This window comes from Protomyctophum bolini (genome assembly GCF_963924005.1).
Source record: "Protomyctophum bolini genome assembly, chromosome: 19".
NCBI classification, from domain to species: Eukaryota; Metazoa; Chordata; class Actinopteri; order Myctophiformes; family Myctophidae; genus Protomyctophum; species Protomyctophum bolini.
This window is the reverse complement of record NC_137880.1, coordinates 38,678,213-38,698,212: the sequence shown is the minus strand read 5'-3', so window position 1 is coordinate 38,698,212 and position 20,000 is coordinate 38,678,213. Positions and strand designations below refer to the sequence as shown.

The window sequence follows — 20,000 nt, the reverse complement described above, 5'->3', positions numbered from 1 at the left end:
GTGTGTATTTTTATGGTACCAAGAGGTGACAAAGTGGCGCTTTCGAGCTTCACACTGTGCACAGGTGCATGATGGGTTAAGCTGAGTTCAGCACAGAACAGACTACCAGACGCAATAGCATTTGTCGACCACCAAGTGTCACTGTTGCACCACTCACATAACCGTTTCATCATGCCTTTTCGTCTTTGTTTGAACGTCTTTCTTCTGGCCTTAATTGGAACGTCTTGGGATCCCGCCCAGGAGGAAGTCACTATAACGTTGCTCTGGAGAGGTGACGTCTGGAGCTCTCTGGTGGAGCTGTTGGCCCCCGCGACCCGACTACGGATAAGCGGTTGAAGATGGATGGATGGATGGATGGCCCTGTCGTACCAACACTCTATGGAGACGACGACGGGAGATAAAAGGGAAGCGGAGCCGTCCTTTATACTTTATACTGACCACAGGTCAGTTTTCCCACGCCATCGGCGCTCACGGCTGTAAACAAACGGCTCGACGAAGCTCTCTTGGAAGCCTTATTTATTGCGATTACAGGTGTCGCACATTATACACGCACATAGATATTAAAACAAAATAGATGCCTCATTGTATGTATAGATGCCTCGGAGTGGAACCGCTGCTCCTTCGCCTGCAGGAAAGGAGCCAGCTGAGGTGGTTCGGGCATCTGGTTAGGATGCCTCTCGGGCGTCTCCCTATAGGGAGGTCCTCGACGCACGTCCTACTGGGAGGAGACCCCCGGGGGCAGACCAAGGACCACGTCCCACTGGGAGGAGACCCCCGGGGCAGACCAAGGACCACGTCCCACTGGGAGGAGACCCCGGGGCAGACCAAGGATCACGTCCCACTGGGAGGAGACCCCGGGGCAGACCAAGGATCACGTCCCACTGGGAGGAGACCCCGGGGCAGACCAAGGATCACGTCCCACTGGGAGGAGACCCCGGGGCAGACCAAGGATCACGTCCCACTGGGAGGAGACCCCGGGGCAGACCAAGGATCACGTCCCACTGGGAGGAGACCCCGGGGCAGACCAAGGACCACGTCTCACTGGGAGGAGACCCCGGGGCAGACCAAGGATCACGTCCCACTGGGAGGAGACCCCGGGGCAGACCAAGGATCACGTCCCACTGGGAGGAGACCCCGGGGCAGACCAAGGATCACGTCCCACTGGGAGGAGACCCCGGGGCAGACCAAGGATCACGTCCCACTGGGAGGAGACCCCGGGGCAGACCAAGGATCACGTCCCACTGGGAGGAGACCCCGGGGCAGACCAAGGATCACGTCCCACTGGGAGGAGACCCCGGGGCAGACCAAGGACCACGTCTCACTGGGAGGAGACCCCGGGGCAGACCAAGGATCACGTCCCACTGGGAGGAGACCCCGGGGCAGACCAAGGATCACGTCCCACTGGGAGGAGACCCCGGGGCAGACCAAGGACCACGTCCCACTGGGAGGAGACCCCGGGGCAGACCAAGGACCAGATGGATTATATCTCCACTGGGAGGAGACCCCGGGGCAGACCAAGGACCAGATGGAGGAAACACATGGACTCACTGGCCTTGGAACATCTCGGGATCCCCCAGGAGGAAGTCACTAATGTTGCTCTGGAGGAGAGGGATGTCTGGAGCTCTCTGGTGGAGCCGTTGCCCCCGCGACCCGACTACGGATAAGAGGTTGAAGATGGACCGATGGAAGGAGACGCCTCATTGGCCGCTGCAGTTCATTGGAGCGATGCGTGTTGAAGGAGGGGCGTGTCTGTGGACGGCACGTTGCGTCACGCTGCCACTCAAGTGATTACTGGCCAATCACAGCGCATCTTTCCCGGGACTTATCAGAGCCGAAACGTGCACTCTGTGACGCAGCACGCTCCCATTGCTTCCGGAAATAGCTGATCTATACAAGCTCTCAACGCGTCGCGTTGCGACGCGTTGAGAGCTTGTAGATCAGCTATTTTCCGGGTCGCAAACCCAGCACTCTTCAGCTATAGTGGAGATGCGGTCGGTGTGTTTATAAACCACGTTGGATTTACAAACAAATCTGTTCGGCGCAAAACGCTGCGTTCAAAGTTCAGGAGACTTCGGGGGGGGGGGGGGGGGGGGCTGAAGGAAAAGGAGGAGGGCATTTTGCATTTCTTTCACCGTGTAGTAAACGCTGCATTCATTCGTTGGTCTGGAGAGGGCAGTTGTTTTACAGACGGGGTAAAAGGGGCAGTTTTTTTTTTACAGACGGGGTAAAAGGGGCAGTTCTTTTTTACAGACAGGGTAAAAGGGGGCAGGGGGGCCCGAAGCCCCCCCTCTTTGATGTCTATGTGTGCACACGTCCCCCTAGCTGCTCATCATATGTTAGCATTCACCGCTTGACGCGACACACACCTATAGGGCGGTGCGTCAACCGGTATAGTCAAGATAAGCTAGCTGGAGCGTTGTGTGCGCGCTCGCGGCACGCGCACACACACGGCAACGTTCATCCGAGTCATCAGAGTCTCGAGTCTCGAGGAGTCAAAGACACAACACTCGTGCGTTCAAGGAGGAGTCTGAGGAGTCAACGACACAACACTCGTGCGTTCAAGGAGGCGCGGGAGGAGGAGGAGGAGTCGCGCGGTGCAACGCGGCGTCTCATAGCGGTTTTTAACGCTAGGTGGCGCAGGTGACGCCCGCGTCCTCCACGTGGCCACAGTTGGTCTTGCCCCAGCCGGAGAACTTGCACTGGTGGATGGTGTCCTCGGTCCCAACGCACGCCACGTCATCCATCCAGATCAGACCTGACCCTGGGGGAGAGAGAGAGAGAGAGAGAGAGAGTGTGAGTGAGTGTGTGTGTGAGAGTGTGAGTGAGTGTGTGTGAGAGTGTGAGTGAGTGTGAGTGTGTGTGAGAGTGTGAGTGTGTGAGTGAGTGTGTGTGAGAGTGTGAGTGAGTGTGAGTGAGTGTGAGTGAGTGTGAGTGAGTGTGTGTGAGAGAGTGTGAGTGAGTGTGTGTGAGTGTGTGAGTGTGAGAGTGTGAGTGAGTGTGTGAGAGTGTGAGTGAGTGTGTGTGAGAGTGTGAGTGAGTGTGTGAGTGTGTGAGTGTGTGAGTGTGTGAGAGTGTGAGTGAGTGTGTGTGAGAGTGTGAGTGAGTGTGAGTGAGTGTGAGTGAGTGTGAGTGAGTGTGTGTGAGAGTGTGTGAGTGTGTGAGAGAGTGTGTGTGTGAGTGTGAGAGTGATAGAGAGAGTGTGAGAGAGATAGAGAGAGGGGGGATCAGAGAGGCAGAGAGAGAGACAGTTAAAGTCATAATTGTTCTCATCTTGGGAGACATATTTTATACCAAAGTAATCTGCAACAATTAACCACTTAAGCCTGATTTACATTTTGTCAGGATGGTGTTGTGTTGCAAAAACACTAGATATATAGCTAGATAGCTATAAACACAACACCAGATATATAGCTAGATAGCTGTAAACACAACACCAGATATATAGCTATATATAGCTATAAACACAACACCAGATATATAGCTAGATAGCTGTAAACACAACACCAGATATATAGCTATATATAGCTATAAACACAACACCAGATATATAGCTAGATAGCTGTAAACACAACACCAGGGGCCTATTTCACGAATCTTGGATTAACTAATCCAGGATATAGGCCAAAGCGAGGCTTTTTAAATCCTGATCTTTACAGCCTGGTTTATTCCGTTCCACTAAAGCCAAGCGAGGCTCAGAATTGGCGGATTTGGCGAGCCGGGCTCAGCAAGCCTCGCTTACAAGCGTGTGCACGCATTCCTTGAAAAGCCATGATGCCGATCATAGATTTCTTGAGCGAGACCAATCATGAGCGAGGCGAGCAAATCTGCAGGGAGAGCTGCGGCTTTCACCGTTGAGGAGCAAGAAAATCTTATGATAATGATATACTACGAGGAAGCCAAGGAAATAATTTAAAAAAGGGAAATACAAGCGCCATTAACAAGGCGAGGGAGAGAGCGTGGCAAAATATTGCCGACAGATTGAACGCGTAAATTGTAAAGCATATTATATATATAGGCCTATAGTCGAAGTCCATAAATATATAATTCAGTGAACCTATAGCCCCGAGTTGTGGAGGGTGAGCTATAGTTCCAAACGAGCTTAAACTTTAAGGGAACTTTCTCGAAATAGCGCACTGAGCTCATTGCAATGCAAACGCCAAACTAATAGGTGAGTGCGCTCCGGATTCGGTACGGTATGGAATTATATCCTACTAATCTACATGTATTGTGCGCCATGAAATGTTACATTACATTAAGTCTGTCTGTCTAACTGTCTGCATGCACTGTAGTGTCACGATTGCATGGCATGGCAATACCGATTTTTCAGAATGTATTATTCCATCATAATTTGAGCCTATAAATGTCTCAAATTTGAAAGCACTATATTTCTGAAACATTTCAAAGATTCCTTTTACACATATCCACCGTAGGATGAACCTAAATAGGTTTGAATGGGGTGTCTAGGTGTAAGTATGTAGGACTATGGGTGAAACGTTATAATGGTAATATGTTGTAAAACAATGAGTAATGGTAATATTTAGTGGTTTTCACTTTTACAAAAACATAAATAAATAATAATTCTTCTTAACCGTGCACTTGCACGACAGCAAACCTATTCATGGGGAACATTCACCAAAAGCAGCTGATCTACAAGCTCACAAGCTGTCATGATGTTGTGCAGCCTATATATTTTGGTTATTTGATTTTATATAGTGCTTAAATTAGTCCTTTAATGCAGACCGATACAAATAAGGCAACATAAACCCATAATAATTGAATAAATCTGGAAAACATCATTGGTTTGTGATCAGTTTGACTGCTTAATGAACGGTAAAGACATCAGGATTAGGTTAAACCTGGCTGTTAGCCTGGTCCGGAGCAGGCTAAGTCCAAAGCATAAGTTCCCATGGTAACTTATGTAGCATCCCTTTTATGAAACCGAATCAAGCCTCAACATATCCAGGTTAACTGGTTAAATTAATCTGGCAAGATCAACCAGCTTTCATGAAACCGGTTAAGCACTGATCCAGGATATATTAAGCCAGGATATGTGTTAAAGCCCGGCTTAATCTCTAATCCAAGTTTCGTGAAATAGGCCCCAGATATATAGCTAGATAGCTATAAACACAACACCAGATCAACAACAACAACAATGGTCAAAATGAAATAACGAGAATGTTTTTACGAGTATTATGTTTACGTTAGGTACGATGATATTTAACGTCCACAATTCCCATTTTCTTGCATGATAAACTTAATAAGCCAAATAACTCGTGGTCCCATGAAAATAAATAAAAAAAATAAAAGGCTCACTGGAGATTTGAGGCTTGACACTTATTTGATACGGCCTTCAACAGGCATCAGAGTTTATATGTGGCGCTGTTACGTTTATGCCCGTGTGAAGCTGTTTCCTTAGTTTTACAGCGGCAGAGATGTGTGTCTGGGTGTGTGTGTGTGCGTGCGTGCGTGCGTGTGTGTGTGTGTGTGCGTGCGTGTGCGTGCGTGCGTGTCAGGTAAGATCAGGTCCAACACTTTATTCCATGCAAGTTTACAACCATCTGCAGTGACGAGGAGTTGGAACACTAAGCAATCACTGCTGAGCTGATGGAAACAGAACCCAGAGCTATCATGTGTGTGTGTGTGTGTGTGTGTGTGTGTGTGTGTGTGTGTGTGTGTGTGTGTGTGTGTGTGTGTGAAACCGGTTCACTCTTTGAACCGGATCAAACCCGTTCACTCTTTGCCAGATTCATGATTTGTCACGATCAGGGATTCACCGGAAGGGAAATTCTTGGCCGAAACTGAATACCCGAATATGATTAATATTATATATATTTTTTGGTTATGGCAAAAAAACGTACTATTATGGGTCCATAAAACATTTATTCAGCTCTTTTGAATGCATTCATTCATTGCGTATACAATTGCAGCGGACTGACCTCATGCTTCCTTCTATGCATGAGGAGTCCAAAGCTGCTTCTTTACACCTGTCAGGGGGGGAGTTTCCCTGGTTGGACGTAGCGCGTGGAAGGAACACGTTATTCCGACCAGTTCCTTTCCCCTCCATTAGGGCGCCCTGGCTGACCAGAGGGAGGCAGTATAGAGACCAGTTCCTTTCCCCTCCATCAGGGCGCCCCGGCTGACCAGGGGGAGGCAGTTTAGAGACCAGTTCCTTTCCCCTCCATCAGGGCGCCCTGGCTGACCAGGGGGAGGCAGTTTAGAGACCAGTTCCTTTCCCCTCCATCAGGGCGCCCTGGCTGACCAGAGGGAGGCAGTTTAGAGACCAGTTCCTTTCCCCTCCATCAGGGCGCCCCGGCTGACCAGGGGGAGGCAGTTTAGAGACCAGTTCCTTTCCCCTCCATCAGGGCGCCCTGGCTGACCAGGGGGAGGCAGTTTAGAGACCAGTTCCTTTCCCCTCCATTAGGGCGCCCTGGCTGACCAGGGGGAGGCAGTAAAGAGACCAGTTCCGTTCCCCTCCATTAGGGCGCCCTGGCTGACCAGAGGGAGGCAGTATAGAGACCAGTTCCTTTCCCCTCCATTAGGGCGCCCTGGCTGACCAGGGGGAGGCAGTAAAGAGACCAGTTCCGTTCCCCTCCATTAGGGCGCCCTGGCTGACCAGAGATCAACGGCAAATCAGGCATGATTTCAAAACGACGACATCGTCAAAGTCCAGAAATAATATTGACTGCAGAGATCCGGAGACAGCCGCTGAGGCCACGCCCCCCAGAGGAAGACGCTCGATCCCCAAACTGTGTAAATTACGCCGGCCTCGACAGCCAGGACTGACAAGGTTAAGCCGTTCTGACCTGAGATCAGATTCTACAAAATGTCTTCTACATCCTGACCGTTTTCGATTCTGACCTGAGATCAGATTCTAAAAAAATGTCTTCTAGTATACGTCAGTCGCTCTTCGATTTTTCAAAAATAGCAGACCTACAAGCTCGTAGCGCGCCACTCGGTGGCGCGCTATGAGCTTGTAGATCTGCTATTTTTCAATAGCTAAAGCATAACATGATGCTATAACACCAAAAGGGGGTTCCCGTCCAGAACGGGTTAATCATTGTTGCTGATGCTCCAGAGTGTGGTTCCTGGAAGCAGCAACAGGGACTTCTCCTCAACACTTTTTCCAGGCTTATTTGTATAACAGTTCAGCAGAATAAAGCTCGACTGGATCCAAACTGTGAGTGATGTAATGGTGATTGGCAAAGGGATTTCTGCGTGCGTGCGTGAGAGAGAGAGAGAGGCGAAGGGAGGAGAGAGAGAGAGGGGAGAGAAAGAAAAAAAAAAAGCAAGAAAGCAGTGTTGTTTTCGTCGACTAAAACCAAGACGAAAAATGTTCGTCGACTACCTATTTTCACTGACAAAAACTAAATGGAAACTAAATGAAAACTAAGCTACGGTGACTAAAACTAAGACTAAATAATATACTGACAATTTCGTCGACAAATAAAAACTAGACTAAAATGTTAGGAAGGGACTATAGTGGACAAGAGATCCAGTTTTATGCTGGGTTGCATGCTGAAAATAGCAGATCTATAATCTCACAACGAGACACGTTTTGAGCTTGTAGATCAGCTATTTTCAGCAAGTGTAAAAACACTCATTACGAGCATTCATCAAGACCCGCCAAAATACATTTAAGTCGACTACAATCTTATGACATTTAGTCGACTAAAACTAGACTTAACACTAAGCCATTTCCAGGTGACTAACATGTGACTAAAACTAAATGAAGTTTCAGTCCAAAGACTATGTGTGACTAAAACTACAATAGAAATTTGCTGCCAAAAACAAACACTGCAAGAAAGAAAGAGAGAAAAAGGAAGCATGGGTATAAGGAGCAGGCCAGAGGGCGAGACAGACACGACCAGAGGGTGAGACAGGCCAGAGGGTGAGACAGATACGACCCAGGGGACTCGCATTTGATGGCCTTTGGCTCAGGAGACTTTTCTTTCCCCCATAAAACCCTTATATTAATCTCTGCAGCATTTCAGAGTGCTGTGATGCGACCACATATAACGCTGCTGCTGAAAAACAGTGCCGTTACTAAGACAGACAAACGGAGAGAAAAAACCCCCTCCGCGTCCATGGGTTGCTGGACCCGGGGATAAGTACCGCGGGGCAGACGCACAACACAACATCTCATATATACGGTATAGCTTCCTTAAGCCATTGACAGATTACAACTTGTCCAAAATGCAGCAGCCAGAGTTTTAACTATAGAACTAAGATGAGAGAACATATTACTCCAGTTTTGGCATCACTGCACTGGCTTCCGGTTGTTTTTAGGATTGATTTTAAAATTATTTTACTTGTCTATAAAGCTCTCAATGGTCTCGCACCTTCCTACCTACATGACGGCCTGCCTAAATATGTCCCAAACCGCCCCCTAAGGTCTTCCGCTGCTGGCCTGCTCGCTTTGACAAACAAAATGGCAACTAAAAAATACGGGGAAGCAGCTTTTTGCTTCTACGGGCCGACGGCGTGGAACAAGCTCCCACTATACCTTCGTCAGGCAGCCTCTGTAGACATTTTTAAAGCTCAGCTTTTTGTCAGTGGAAAAAGGTAGTCGACGAACATTTTTCGTCTTAGTTTTAGTCGAGGAAAACAGCCCTGGTCTCTCACCCTGTCCCAAACAGCCCTCCTGGTCTCTCACCCTGTCCCAAACAGCCCTGGTATCTCACCCTGTCCCAAACAGCCCTGGTCTCTCACCCTGTCCCAAACAGCCCTCCTGGTCTCTCACCCTGTCCCAAACAGCCCTGGTCTCTCACCCTGTCCCAAACAGCCCTGGTCTCTCACCCTGTCCCAAACAGTCCTGGTCTCTCACCCTGTCCCAAACAGCCCTCATGGTCTCTCACCCTGTCCCAAACAGCCCTGGTCTCTCACCCTGTCCCAAACAGCCCTCATGGTCTCTCACCCTGTCCCAAACAGCCCTGGTCTCTCACCCTGTCCCAAACAGCCCTGGTCTCTCACCCTGTCCCAAACAGCCCTGGTCTCTCACCCTGTCCCAAACAGCCCTGGTCTCTCACCCTGTCCCAAACAGTCCTGGTCTCTCACCCTGTCCCAAACAGCCCTCATGTTCTCTCACCCTGTCCCAAACAGCCCTCATGGTCTCTCACCCTGTCCCAAACAGCCCTGGTCTCTCACCCTGTCCCAAACAGCCCTGGTCTCTCACCCTGTCCCAAACAGCCCTGGTCTCTCACCCTGTCCCAAACAGTCCTGGTCTCTCACCCTGTCCCAAACAGCCCTGGTATCTCACCCTGTCCCAAACAGTCATGGTCTCTCACCCTGTCCCAAACAGTCCTGGTCTCTCACCCTGTCCCAAACAGTCCTCATGGTCTCTCACCCTGTCCCAAACAGTCCTGGTCTCTCACCCTGTCCCAAACAGTCCTGGTCTCTCACCCTGTCCCAAACAGTCCTGGTCTCTCACCCTGTCCCAAACAGTCCTCATGGTCTCTCACCCTGTCCCAAACAGCCCTGGTCTCTCACCCTGTCCCAAACAGCCCTCCTGGTCTCTCACCCTGTCCCAAACAGCCCTGGTCTCTCACCCTGTCCCAAACAGCCCTGGTCTCTCACCCTGTCCCAAACAGCCCTCATGTTCTCTCACCCTGTCTGTCACGACTATGGTCGTGTGTGGTTATGATTAATTATGAGTGTTATGATTTATGAGTGTTATTTTGGATTATAAATATATATATGTTTATTGCTAATAGTATATATATATTTATATGGTGGTATATTGTTATAGTATATATATATGTATGTGGATTATCTTAGGCCTAGATGTCTTCTAGTATATATATATATCTATATCTGTGCAGCAGTTGTTATGAACCTGTATTAGACTAACTCTCCTCCCATGCAGAGGATACTAATGGGTTTTCAGACAGACTGATTGTCATCAGCTGTGTGTCTGGGGTAACCCTGTTGGCCATGACCATGGAGGTCTGATCAACCTCCCTGATTGGCTGACGGTCACGTGAGCGAGCTAGCGGCCGCGGCTCTCTCACTACATAGCCCATTCATGCCCAGCCCAGCGCTGGGGAAACACTTCCAAGGTCTTTCCCCCATCCGCCGTACTGCTACATGTCGCCAACTGTTTTGTTTGTTCCTTTATTTGTGAAGTTGAACCTTTTGTTAGACCAGTTATCTCCCTTCGGAAAGGAATAACTTTAGTTTTGTTTTGGATTCCGTTTATTTGTTCATGTGAGTTAAAAGAGCCATTTATTTTGTAAACTTGTTGATTCTTATAATTTATTCATATGCTTTTGAATAAATGATTGTATTAGGCCTTGGTTTCCGTTTCTCCTATCTATATTACATTACCTTTTACCCCTAGACATATGGTTTTGTAACACTGTCCCAAACAGTCCTGGTCTCTCACCCTGTCCCAAACAGCCCTCATGGTCTCTCACCCTGTCCCAAACAGCCCTGGTCTCTCACCCTGTCCCAAACAGCCCTGGTCTCTCACCCTGTCCCAAACAGCCCTGGTCTCTCACCCTGTCCCAAACAGTCCTGGTCTCTCACCCTGTCCCAAACAGCCCTCATGGTCTCTCACCCTGTCCCAAACAGTCCTGGTCTCTCACCCTGTCCCAAACAGCCCTGGTCTCTCACCCTGTCCCAAACAGCCCTGGTCTCTCACCCTGTCCCAAACAGCCCTCATGTTCTCTCACCCTGTCCCAAACAGTCATGGTCTCTCACCCTGTCCCAAACAGCCCTGGTCTCTCACCCTGTCCCAAACAGCCCTCATGGTCTCTCACCCTGTCCCAAACAGCCCCCATGTTCTCTCACCCTGTCCCAAACAGTCATGGTCTCTCACCCTGTCCCAAACAGCCCTCATGTTCTCTCACCCTGTCCCAAACAGTCATGGTCTCTCACCCTGTCCCAAACAGTCCTGGTCTCTCACCCTGTCCCAAACAGCCCTGGTCTCTCACCCTGTCCCAAACAGCCCTCCTGGTCTCTCACCGTGTCCGAAGCGTCCCGTCTTGTGCACGCCGGCGGCCCGGCGGTATCCCAGCATCCTGCAGACCACGTCGGCGTCCTTGGCGTCCCAGGTGTCGTCGCACACCGTGCCCCAGCGCCGCTCGTGGAACACCTCCACGCGCCCCTCGTGAGGGCCCGACCCGTTCACCAGCCGCACCAGGGTGTCCACCACTGAAACGGACACAACGCACACACAACGCACGCACACAACGCACGCACGCACACACACACACAACGCACGCAACGCACACAACGCACGCACGCACACGCACGCACGCACGCACGCACACACACAACGCACGCACACACACAACGCACGCACACACACAACGCACGCACACAACGCACGCACGCACACAACGCAACGCACGCACGCAACGCACACAGACACAGACACACACACACACTTTTTAGTGTACAATACAAAAGTTTTCAAAGACACATTGAGTTGTCCATATTCTCTCTCTCTCTCTCTCTCTCTCTCTCTCTCTCTCTCCAAGCACGCACACACGCACACAATCACTCACACACGCACGCACGCACGCACGCACGCACGCACGCTTTCAGAGACATGCATTTCCAAGTTGCATACACATACAGATTGTACATACAGTATGAGCGCCAGAAAAAGAAAGTGTTATATATTTTTTTTTAAAAGATACTGTAGATATGGAGTATTCAATACATGCCAGCGTCATTATGATAGGAACCACTTCCACCCTGGCATTCCCATTGTGGGCATGTCTCTGCGTGTGGCTAATACGATGCATGTCATTTTGTCTAAAAAAAAATAACAAACTATTTAACGTGCAGTCCGAGCAGAAAACAGCGCTTAAGGGGTTAACAGATTGCATGACTGATGTGTTTGTGGAGCCTCGATTTTTTAATGGCAGGGCTTTGAAGTCAAGGAGTACAGAGGATAATATGGTTCCCCAGAGTGTTCATGAGTTTAACCCTTTTTGGGCGAGAACCCCTTTTGGTGTTAGCATTACGTTATGCTTTAGCTAGCAGATCTACAAGCTTGTAGGTCTGCTATTTTTGAAAAATCTAAAAGAACGACTGACATAGAAACATAGCTTTTTCAGAAAACTGTCATTTTCAAAAAGACATTTTTAGAATCTGATCTCAGGTCAGAATGGGTTAACGAAGTCCTGTAAATCAAACAACAACCACAAAAAAAAAAAAAACCCACTAAATAATGCATAAATAAACTTAGAGTTTCCATAAAGTCAGAGAAAATAGGCCAGGAGAATTTCTTTCTCCTATAAAATAAATTAAACTACACTTTAAACGGCTCGAGGCGAGTCAATGTTTTCTTTCCTGCAGTGTTGACTCATTTGTAAGAAGCAGGTTTTGGTCAATTTGCAGTTCCCACTTTGGTCCAAAAGTAATTTCTCAACAACTGTTGACTGTTTTGCACAAAATGTGACAGGCCAGTCTGGGGAGGGGGTCCTATTGGGGTTCTGAGAGGGGGAGGGGGTCCTATTGGGGTTCTGAGAGGGGGAGGGGGTCCTATTGGGGTTCTGAGAGGGGGAGGGGGTCCTATTGGGGTTCTGACAGGGGGAAGGGGTCCTATTGGGGTTCTGAGAGGGGGAGGGGGTCCTATTGGGGTTCTGAGAGGGGGAGGGGGTCCTATTGGGGTTCTGAGAGGGGGAGGGGGTCCTATTGGGGTTCTGAGAGGGGGAGGGGGTCCTATTGGGGTTCTGAGAGGGGGAGGGGGTCCTATTGGGGTTCTGACAGGGGGAGGGGGTCCTATTGGAGTTCTGAGAGGGGGAGGGGGTCCTATTGGGGTTCTGAGAGGGGGAGGGGGTCCTATTGGGGTTCTGAGAGGGGGAGGGGGTCCTATTGGGGTTCTGACAGGGGGAGGGGGTCCTATTGGAGTTCTGAGAGGGGGAGGGGGTCCTATTGGGGTTCTGAGAGGGGGAGGGGGTCCTATTGGGGTTCTGACAGGGGGAGGGGAAGGGTGTCCTACTGTACTGTACTGTACTGTACTGTACTGTACTGTACTGTACTGTACTGTACTGTACTGTACTGTACAAGTACCTACAAGCCATATATGGGGACTAGGTTGGTCTCCCCTTGTCCCCCATATATGGGGACTAGGTTGGTCTCCCCTTGTCCCCCATATATGGGGGACTAGGTTGGTCTCCCCTTGTCCCCCATATATGGGGACTAGGTTGCTCTCCCCTTGTCCCCCATATATGGGGACTAGGTTGCTCTCCCCTTGTCCCCCATATATGGGGACTAGGTTGCTCTCCCCTTGTCCCCCATATATGGGGACTAGGTTGGTCTCCCCTTGTCCCCCAGGTTGGTCCCCCTTGTCCCCCATATATGGGGACTAGGTTGGTGCCCCCTTGTCCCCCATATATGGGGACTAGGTTGGTCTCCCCTTGTCCCCCATATATGGGGACTAGGTTGCTCTCCCCTTGTCCCCCATATATGGGGACTAGGTTGCTCTCCCCTTGTCCCCCATATATGGGGACTAGGTTGGTCTCCCCTTGTCCCCCAGGTTGGTCCCCCTTGTCCCCCATATATGGGGACTAGGTTGGTGCCCCCTTGTCCCCCATATATGGGGACTAGGTTGGTCTCCCCTTGTCCCCCAGGTTGGTCTCCCCTTGTCCCCCATATATGGGGACTAGGTTGGTCTCCCCTTGTCCCCCAGGTTGGTCCCCCTTGTCCCCCATATATGGGGACTAGGTTGGTGCCCCCTTGTCCCCCATATATGGGGACTAGGTTGGTCTCCCCTTGTCCCCCATATATGGGGACTAGGTTGGTGCCCCCTTGTCCCCCATATATGGGGACTAGGTTGGTGCCCCCTTGTCCCCCATATATGGGGACTAGGTTGGTGCCCCCTTGTCCCCCATATATGGGGACTAGGTTGGTCTCCCCTTGTCCCCCATATATGGGGACTAGGTTGGTCTCCCCTTGTCCCCCATATATGGGGACTAGGTTGCTCTCCCCTTGTCCCCCATATATGGGGACTAGGTTGGTCTCCCCTTGTCCCCCATATATGGGGACTAGGTTGGTCTCCCCATGTCCCCCATATATGGGGACTAGGTTGGTGGAGGGTGTGTAGAGCCCAGGATCACAGTAGATGATTGACACAGGGGTGAAAAATGGGTTACAAAATCGTGGGATAAAAAATATATTACAAAACATCTGCCCTCCCAGTGAGTACATCTACTCTCCCAGTGAGTACATCTACTCTCCCAGTGAGTACATCTACTCTCCCAGTGAGTACATCTACTCTCCCAGTGAGTACATCTACTCTCCCAGTGAGTACATCTGTTGGGAAAACGTCATTCTCACCCGTCTTTGCTCCGTCGTCCCCTCGGTCGCCCTTCTCACCTTTCACGCCTCTCTCTCCTCTCTCACCTGTTTGTTTGGACAAAGAACAGACAGACAGACAGAGGTAAACATGTCAACAATGTAGGCCGACTATTCATGCCACTGTGTGTGTGTGTGTGTGTGTGTGTGTGTGTGTGTGTGTGTTTCTCTCATGCATACACATACACACACACACACACACACACACACACACATGAACTTACAACATGAATACATGTACATTTCTCTCTCATCCTCGTCAAACTTGTAGAGTTTGTGTGGAGTTTGCATGTTCTCCCCGTGTCCCCTAGGGTAGGTACCCCTCACATGTTCTCCCCGTGTCCCCTAGGGTAGGTACCCCTCACATGTTCTCCCCGTGTCCCCTAGGGTAGGTACCCCTCACATGTTCTCCCCGTGTCCCCTAGGTAGTACCCTCACATGTTCTCCCCGTGTCCCCTAGGGTAGGTACCCCTCACATGTTCTCCCCGTGTCCCCTAGGGTAGGTACCCCTCACATGTTCTCCCCGTGTCCCCTAGGGTAGGTACCCTCACATGTTCTCCCCGTGTCCCCTATAGGGTAGGTACCCTCACATGTTCTCCCCGTGTCCCCTAGGGTAGGTACCCCTCACATGTTCTCCCCGTGTCCCCTAGGGTAGGTACCCCTCACATGTTCTCCCCGTGTCCCCTAGGGTAGGTACCCCTCACATGTTCTCCCCGTGTCCCCTAGGGTAGGTACCCTCACAAAAAAAACATGCAGTAATCCTGGTCTCTATACTGCCTCCCCCTGGCCAGCCGGGGCGCCTGATGGAGGGGAAAGGAACTGGTTGAAATTTAACGTGTTCCTTCCACGCGCTACGACGTCCAACCAGGGAAACTCCCCCCTGTCAGGTGTAAAGGAGCAACTTGGACACTCAAGCATGAAGGAAGCATTAGTTTTCAACGGCCTGTAGGAGGCGCTGTGATACTCGCGGTCGGGTAAGGGGGATGGGGGGGGGGGGTGTATCCTTAACCATCTCCACTTCCTGTATTTTACAGACTTCCTTTGCCCTCAACTCCATTTCTTTTCAAGTCCTTTGTAAAAAAAGAAAGGGGTGGCTGATCTGAAATAGTGGGGTCTGTAAAATTCCCTGTAATTTGGACATTGGATGTACGAATTAGAAGGCAGACCCCTCTGTGTGTGTGTGTGTGTGTGTGAGTGTGTGTGTGTGTGTGTGTGTGTGTGTGTGTGTGTGTGTGTGTGTGTGTGTGTGTGTGTGTGTGTGTGTGTGTGTGTGTGTGTGTGTGTGTGTGTGTGTGTGTGTGTGTGTGTGTGTGTGTGAGTGTGTGTGTGTGTGTGTGTGTGTGTGTGTGTGTGTGTGTGTGTGTGTGTGGTGCTAAATTCACATGTTAAGGTGGTCATTAAATTGTGTGTGAGCATGGCGTGCACGTGTGCACGAAACTGTCAGGATGTATAGAAGACATTTTTTAGAAAACAGAAACTTAAAAACGGACAGGGTGTGTGTGTGTGTGTGTGTGTGTGTGTGTGTGTGTGTGTGTGTGTGTGTGTGTGTGTGTGTGTGTGTGTGTGTGTTGCGTGTGCGCGAGCGTGTGAATGTGTGTGTGAGAGAGAGAGAGATAGAGAGAGAGAGAGAGAGAGAGAGAGAGAGAGAGAGAGAGACATATTGGAAAAACACAACGAAAACCCAAAGTAAATTAGAATGCTATTCGGCCCTCAACCGAGAATACACAGTGGCAAACTATACCTGACCACTGTTACTGATCCTAAACTACCTGACCACTGTTACTGACCCAAACTACCTGACCACTGTTACTGACCCAAACTACCTGACCACTGTTACTGACCCAAACTACCTGACCACTGTTACTGATCCTAAACTACCTGACCACTGTTACTGACCCAAACTACCTGACCACTGTTACTGACCCAAACTACCTGACCACTGTTACTGACCCAAACTACCTGACCACTGTTACTGACCCAAACTACCTGACCACTGTTACTGACCCAAACTATACCTGACCACTGTTACTGACCCAAACTATACCTGACCACTGTTACTGACCCAAACTATACCTGACCACTGTTACTGACCCAAACTATACCTGACCACTGTTACTGATCCAACACTGAGGAAGATGTTGACTATATGTACAGACTCAATAGAAACAGGCAGACACAGACAGAACTGACACAGACACACAGACAGAAGTGGCTGCCTAGAGAAGACAGACTGTGTTCACTCTGCTCTCAAGGGGAGGTGGAGACGGAGCTACACTTTGTGTTACAACGTATAAAGACATCAGAGAATCATTCTTCCCTAAATTTTTAAAGAAAAACATAAAGAATTTGAATCCACCGTTAATAACTCATCACTCCTTAATTGGCACTTGGTTCCCGGGGGGGGGAAATATAGCAGATCTACAAGCTCACTTTGTGGCGCAAATAGTTGAATATATATTATTTCAGAGCGAACGTTTTTCCTAATAATTTTTTTATCCCACGATTTTGTAACCCATTTTTCACCCCTGTGTCAATCATCTAATGTGATCCTGGGCTCTACACACCCTCCGCCAACCTGGGGAGAGCAACAGACTTTAAGAGCGAACAACACATCTTCAGAGGGGGGGTCGGCAGCTACAAATTAATATAATCTTTGGGGTGCTTGACATGAAAAACCTTGAGAACCACTGACATAATTATAGAAACATGGGGGGTTTATTTTCCAGAAAACTATCAAGATTTAGAAGGAATTTTGTAGAATGGTCCTGCAGTCTAAATGGGTTAACGTTGCTCTCTTTTGCTCACATCCCTGTCAGAACATCCTGAGAACATCAGAACACCCCCCCCCCCCTGTCAGAACATCCTGAGAACATCAGAACACACCCCCCCCCCACCCGGTTGAGAGATGGACAGAGTTGTGTTTTTCTACTTTCCTTTATTCTGTGGTTTGTGACTGAATTCAACTTCTCAACGAGGCCAGTTGTTCAGGCTGAGCTGCCATGTGTCTGTTAGAGAGAGAACAGCAACCCACGCCAAGGTAGATGCACGCACACACGCAGACATGCACGCAGACACGCACGCACACACGCACACACGCAGACATGCACACACGCAGACACGCACGCACGCACACACGCAGACACATGCATGCACGCACACACGCAGACACGCACGCATGCATGCATGCACGCACGCACACACGCACGCACACTGTAGATATAGACCTTATCCTACTTTATGTAGATTTGCTTCACCACAACAGAGCTAGTATTATTTTTCTCTTTCATATTTCGTAAGTGTGTATACAGTATGTGCGTGCACGTGCATGTATGTGTGTGTGTGTGTGTGTGTGCCTGGGTGTATGGTGTATGTGTGTGTATGTGCGTGCGTGGGTGGGTGTGTGCCTGGGTGTATGGTGTATGTGTGTGCATGTGCGTGCGTGGGTGGGTGGGTGTGTGTGTGCCTGGGTGTATGGTGTATGTGTGTGTATGTGCGTGCGTGGGTGGGTGGGTGTGTGTGTGTGTGTATGTGCGTACGTGGGTGGGTGTGTGTGTGTGTGTGTGTGGGTCATGTTTTGTGCCAACAGCTGTTGTTGATCAGAGTTCTGTTTGGCTGAGATGACCAGTACTGGAGTCTGACAGTCTCTCCTTGGGCCAACTGGACCTCTTCTCTCTGTGTGCATGCATGCGTGCGTGTGCGTGCGTGAGTGCGTGCGTGCATGCTTGCATGCGTGTGTGTGTGTGCGTGTGTGTGCGTGCAGTGATTGCTAATGGTTTCCTTTGTTGGATATGTGTGCATATTTAAATGTGTGTGCATGTGTACGTGTGTGTGTAATGTACACATGCATGCATGTAGTAAGTTCATGTGCGTGTGTGTGTGTGTGTGTGTGTGTGTGTGTGTGTGTGTATGCATGTAGTAAGTTCATGTGCGTGTGTGTGTGTGTGTTTGTACGTGTATGCATGTAGTAAGTTCATGTGCGTGCGTGTGCGTGTGTGTGTGTGTGTGTGTGTGTGTGTGTGTGTGTATGCATGTATACAGTAAGTTCATGTGCTTGTGTGTGTGTGTGTGTGTGTGTGTGCACTTCTCTCTTCCACCGTGCCCGAGGACACGAAGACGGTGTTCAAATACAGTAAACAGAACCGCTTGGATGGAAGTCTTTTTAATATAACCGACGCCCCCAGGCCCACAGCAGCACAAAGACCTGCCAAATCTGTGAGCTACAGTACAGTACAGTACAGAGTACAGCATCTTGCAATGGGTCTGGTCCACAAGATTCGATACACCACCAAGATACCCATGTACCTGTCTAAATACTTCCTTAATGTAAACGAAGTCCACACCCACAACACCAGAGGGAGCGCAACAAACCATGTGCAACCCAGATTCGGCACAAACAAAGGGACTAAATTCTTTTCGCTCCTATGACACCAAAATGTGGAACGCCCTACCAACAGTCATTAAGACATGTGAGTCCCTTGACTCCTTCAAAACCGCTCTCAAAGGGCACCTATACGGACGGCTGCAATTATAGAAACTGGCCCCCGTAAAATCTGAATTATCTGTGGGTCTGCTGCCGACGTTATGACACTTTTTTTTTGCTGCGCTTCCGCTGTTATGCTCAAATTAGTGACCCTAAAGAATTCCGAGGCAACATGGCTGGAGACGAGGCAAGCCAATCAGAACTGCTCGACTATAGCCATGCCGTGCAGACGATGGGATGTTATGGGTTGTTGTTGCCAGTGGTGGCAACTGTCCTGACAGAAATAAGCTAAGCAGGGCCTCCAAAAAACCAAACCTGCAGGCAAGCAACTGTGAATGAAATCCACGTTAGGCTGGAAATATGCAGGCCTGGCAACCAGCGTTGCCAACCGGTGACAGAGCAGGCTCAGCAGAAAATGATCTCCTGTCGATCAACTGTCGGGACTTTCACAAGCTAATATTCACCCCTTCAGCTTCCACATAAACGGTACCCCCGTCAAAACCGTCCATCACTTCACCTCTACCGTGGCTCCACAACACTGTCCACACCCTGCTCCCTCCACACCCAGATACACACACCCGCATCAACAAAGCCTCTTAAAAAAAATCGCAGACCTATACAAGCTCATAGCGCGCCACTCGGTGGCGCACTTGTAGATCTGCTATTTTTCAATAGCTAAAGCACGACATGATGCCAACACCAAAAATGGGTTCCCGCGCAAAATGGGTTAACTGAAAAGACTATCAGTGGAAGTTGCGGGATTTTATGCGGGGAGTATCGCCCAAGGAAATGACGTCGACGCTTTACAAATCAGTTTACATTCTCGGCGAATGAAACGAGTGTTGTGATTGGTCGGGGAAATGTCGTATCCGGCGGGGAAATACATCTGACGGATATTCCGGATGATACAACTTACGTTGTGACCAGGCTTTACTTTATGCTTCTCTGTCTTACGTTGTGACCAGGCTTTACTTTATGCTTCTCTGCCTTACGTTGTGACCAGGCTTTACTTTATGCTTCTCTGTCTTACGTTGTGACCAGGCTTTACTTTATGCTTCTCTGCCTTACGTTGTGACCAGGCTTTACTTTATGCTTCTCTGCCTTACGTTGTGACCAGGCTTTACTTTATGCTTCTCTGTCTTACGTTGTGACCAGGCTTTACTTTATGCTTCTCTGCCTTACGTTGTGACCAGGCTTTACTTTATGCTTCTGT

General features: G+C 49.6%; 1 protein-coding gene across 4 annotated transcripts in view; it reads right to left on the bottom strand.

The window, feature by feature from the left end:
* Nucleotides 1–501: 501 nt before the first annotated feature.
* scara5 (scavenger receptor class A, member 5 (putative)) overlaps nt 502–20,000 on the bottom strand; it is a 102,946-nt gene continuing 83,447 nt past the window's right edge. For 3 of the 4 annotated variants that reach the window (XM_080791017.1, XM_080791016.1, XM_080791018.1), the window contains 3 exons: nt 14,290–14,355; nt 10,963–11,151; nt 502–2,761 (listed from right to left, as the gene is read on the bottom strand). In XM_080791017.1, coding sequence (XP_080647143.1) covers nt 2,628–2,761; nt 10,963–11,151; nt 14,290–14,355 — 389 coding nt within the window. In that variant the 3' untranslated portion in view covers nt 502–2,627. The remainder of the gene's footprint in view (nt 2,762–10,962; nt 11,152–14,289; nt 14,356–20,000) is intronic. The other variant, XR_013965888.1, reaches the window with a different exon arrangement.